The sequence below is a fragment of the Cetorhinus maximus genome, chromosome 28 (assembly GCF_964194155.1).
Source record: "Cetorhinus maximus chromosome 28, sCetMax3.hap1.1, whole genome shotgun sequence".
Classification (NCBI taxonomy): Eukaryota; Metazoa; Chordata; class Chondrichthyes; order Lamniformes; family Cetorhinidae; genus Cetorhinus; species Cetorhinus maximus.
In genome coordinates, this window is record NC_135906.1 from 16,546,630 (window position 1) to 16,550,725 (window position 4,096).

The following is a 4,096-nucleotide window of genomic DNA, read 5'->3' on the forward strand; positions in this document are numbered from 1 at the left end:
AAAGGACATACCCAGGGATGGTGATTTTTTATTTGTTCATGGGATGTGGGCGTCGCTGGCTAGGCCAGCATTAATTGCCCACCCCCAACTACACTTGTCAGAGGGCATTTTAAGAGACAACCACATTTGCTGTAGGTCTGGAGTCACATGTAGGCCAGACCAGGTAAGGATGGCAGATTTCCTTCCCTAAAGAACATTAGTGAACCAGGTGGGTTTTTTACAACAATCGCCAATGGTTTCATGGTCACTATTACCGAGACTAGCTTTCAATTCCAGATTTATTAACTGAATTTAATTTCCACCAGCTGCCCTGGTGGGATTCAGGCATTAGCCTGGGCCTCTGGATCACTGGTCTGGTGACCACTATGCCACCGCCTCCCCTTAAAGGTTAAATCAAGACCCTGTGTGAATGTTCAGGTGGATATTGAAAATCCCATGGTATTACTGGGAGAAGCAATGGGGAGATGTAAACGTGTTGGGATTTTTCTAAGCAATGTGATAATGCCTGATATAAACACCAATATCTGGAATCAACTTGAATCAGCTCCTTCCCCAAAAGGAGAGTCACAATCCCCATACTCCTTCTGTCTATTGAGCCCCGATGAAAACACAGGAAGACCAGTTTCTTGGGCGTGGTATAAACTGGGGACCGAAGAACTGACCTCCCAACAAGCAGTTCAAGAAGGCCTCAAGGGCAACTAGGGATGGGCAATAGGTGCTGGCCCAGCCAGCGAAGCCGCACATCCCAAGAATGAATAAAAAAAAGAGAATCTGAGAGAGCGCAGGGTGGAATAAGACACGGATTTGAAACTACGATTTAAAATATATGACGTGAGCTGTGGGGCCTTGACATTTGCAAATAATAGCAACCTCATCTCCTGTCCTTTTTAAGGACTTTTGCTTTGTGTGTATTTGGTGTAAATGATTTTTAATATCCTGTTTGATAACTTACAATAGAGGCGTGCATTTAGAATTAAACACACAGTGTGTCTGTCCCCTCCTCCCTAGCAGAGACCTTTACCAAGGTCCTGATGCTGCTCATTAAACCATCAGTCTCCTATTGTGTGTTGTGGCAGCTTAGTAATTGCATCTGTTTATCAGATGTGAATAGGGGTTTAAATAGAGTGAGCTCCAAGCAAGGGGAGCACAGACTCTCAGCTGACGACTGGCAACTCTTATCCTCCTTGCTCTCTCTCCTCAATCTCTCTCTCTCTCCTGCTTCCATTCCTCTCCCTGTTCTCTCTTCACTTTTCCATCCTCAGTTTCACAGGATAAGAAAGCAGAGCCCCACATGATGCACAAGTTTTGGTTTAGCCTGGCCCTCTGGCTGTTCATCTCAGAGTTCCAGCTGGAGATCGATGCTCGGAATCCTGTCCTTGGAGTGAAGCTCTGTAGGAGAGAGTTTATCCGGGCTGTCATTTTCACCTGCGGAGGTTCCAGATGGAAAAGGACCGGAGTAAGTACAGCAGGTAAGAATTGCCAGGCAAGCGTTTTGTCTGCAACATCTACACATTAAACTCCATGGTGCAGAGTGGAAACTCCAGCACACAGATAACCTGCTGGTACCAGATCCCAGTGGATTACCCGTTGGCTAACAGATCCCAGTGGATCCCTCCTGATAGGAAGGACCAGGCAACAGGTTGCCTAAGAGATCTCTGATCCTTCTACCAGGATCTCCTCAATCTGCCTAGTCAGCTGATACTGTCCTAATGGGTAAATGTGAGAAAAATCAATAGTCAAGTCCAGGTGAGGGCAGTGTCCTTGCCCCTGATAGCAAGACAGAGCAGACAGAGCCAGACTGGATCCTGCTGTGTGCTGGTCCAATTGGCACTGCCATTAACCTCCAGGGTCTGGGCAAGACAGGGGAGTAAATCAACCAGGATTTCCTCAGTTATGGCATGTTTGACTGGCACACTCACTCCAGACCTGGAAATTATGAGTTGTGTCGGGACTGATACAGTTAAAGTTAAATCAGAGATCAAGCCCTGTCATTTGGCTTTTGTGAGTCTGTTAGTGAAGGTTTCTTGTGCTAATTGTTCACGTGTGGGGAAGTGGGAGGCTGAAGTGTGAGGTGAGTTCACTGCTACTTTCTGAGACCAGATATGCTGAAATGAGGTCAGGAAATCGGCACAGAGGTTTATAAATAATCCAAACCATAGCGCAGAGAGGTTATCCAATGCAGTTATCAAAGGCAGCCCGCCATACCATCTCAAGGGCAATAAATGCTGTCTCAGCCAACGAAGCCCACATCCTGTGAATGAATAAAAAAAGTTAACCAGCTTGTAATTATAACTCATTTGCAGACTGTAAAACCTGCCAGAAAAGCAACTGATTGAGAGAATAATCTGAATTAAATGATTGTTAGCTGATCTTACCTGAGACAGGAGCAAATGACATAGAATTCTTCTCAGAACGTTGGTTTGCAAGGAATAAGTTCAGCCAGAGGTCCCTCTTGGAATCATTATCCAGTGGTGGCTCCTGAAGCCAATAGTGTATGTGTGTGAGTGTTAATTTGAGAACAGTGAAGCTGGACTATAAGATCACCTCTGACTGAATATTCTGGTAGCTTTCACTGTCTGGACTCACACACGAATAACAGTCTCATCTCATGTGTGAGGTAGCTCTCACTGAGGCTGCGTTGTGTAGTGAGCATATCCCTGCATCTCTCACTGCCCTCAGTATTGATGGAGCTGAGACATACATCAGCCATGATCTAATTGAGTAGTGAAACAAGCTCAGATGGGTCCCTCCTGTTGCTGTGATGATTCCGAATGTACTGAAGAAGATTTGAAATTCTGTAATTTACTACAAACCAGCTTTTAGCTGTTTGGATTTTTTTGGAGAAGATTTAATGATGCATTTCCACATTGCGAGTTGTGCTCTGTTTCACTTCCAGATATCCCTGAGCCCATTACCTACTTGGAGCAGACAATGAACGATGCTAATCCCAACGACTGGGATCTTGCTGAGGATGTCACCAATGATGGACCTCGGAGCTGGGGAGTCCTGCTGGGATTCGGGAAAGAGGGTCGAAGCCGGAGGAGCATTTCCGATGATGTGTTAGAGGCTTTGAGAAGTAGCGATAGGAAGGGGAGGGATGTGGTGGTGGGTCTGTCTAATGCTTGCTGTAAGTGGGGTTGCACCAAGACTGAGATCAGCTCACTATGTTAGAGCCTCCACTACATCATCAATAACCCCCTGCTCCCCTCAACACACAACAGGAACCTGAAGACTGGTTAAAAACGTGCAAGTACCTCGCGTGCTAACAGCTCACTCCTGAAACCATGCACAGCACAGCAGAATGCCTGTGTATGGCACATAGGCTGAACACTGAAGACCAATAGCTTGTGCAAAGCTGACCATTTGAGAGACAGACATTGTTAAAGTGTTTGGTGTTCTCTGTTTGCCAGAGTGCTCTATTTTTAGCTGTGCCATCAAATCGTCATTATGTTTGTCCAAAGTTTTGATCCATAAGCTAAATAGGTTTGCATCATGTTTGTACAGTATGCTTTTAATTAAAAAAAATTGAGCGCATCACTACAGACTCAAATCTTATTCATCAATATTTAGACGGCAGCATTTCATTCATTTACCTCCCTCCTGAGAAAATTGTCAATAACAATTGCACTGTCTCCCGGTGTAACAGTCGCGCACACACTGGCACTCACTGGGGTACAGTTCCACACACACTGACTCTCACGAGGGTACAGTTCCACACACACACTAACTCTCACTGTGGTACAGTTCCACACACACTAACTCTCACTGTGGTACAGTTCCACACACACTAACTCTCACTGTGGTACAGTTCCACACACACTGACACTCACTGGGGTACAGTTGCACACACTGACTCTCATTGAGGTTGTGTTCCACACACACTGACTCTCACTGGGGTACGGGTTCCACACACACTGACTCTCACTAGGATGCAGTCCCACACACACACTGACACTCACTGGGGTACAGTTGCACACACTGACTCTCATTGAGGTTGTGTTCCACACATACTGACTCTCACTGGGGTACGGGTTCCACACACACTGACTCTCACTAGGATGCAGTCCCACACACACACTGACTCTCTCTGGAGTTC

At 46.0% G+C, this 4,096-nt stretch overlaps 1 protein-coding gene across 1 annotated transcript; it reads left to right on the forward strand.

Moving 5' to 3' along the window:
* Positions 1–793: 793 nt before the first annotated feature.
* On the forward strand, positions 794–3,300 carry LOC144668845 (relaxin-3-like). Its single transcript, XM_078531264.1, has 2 exons — positions 794–1,469; positions 2,897–3,300. Exons 1-2 carry the CDS (start codon positions 1,292–1,294, stop codon positions 3,169–3,171), a joined length of 453 nt encoding a protein of 150 aa, XP_078387390.1. The 5' UTR covers positions 794–1,291; the 3' UTR covers positions 3,172–3,300.
* The last annotated feature ends 796 nt before the right edge of the window (positions 3,301–4,096 follow it).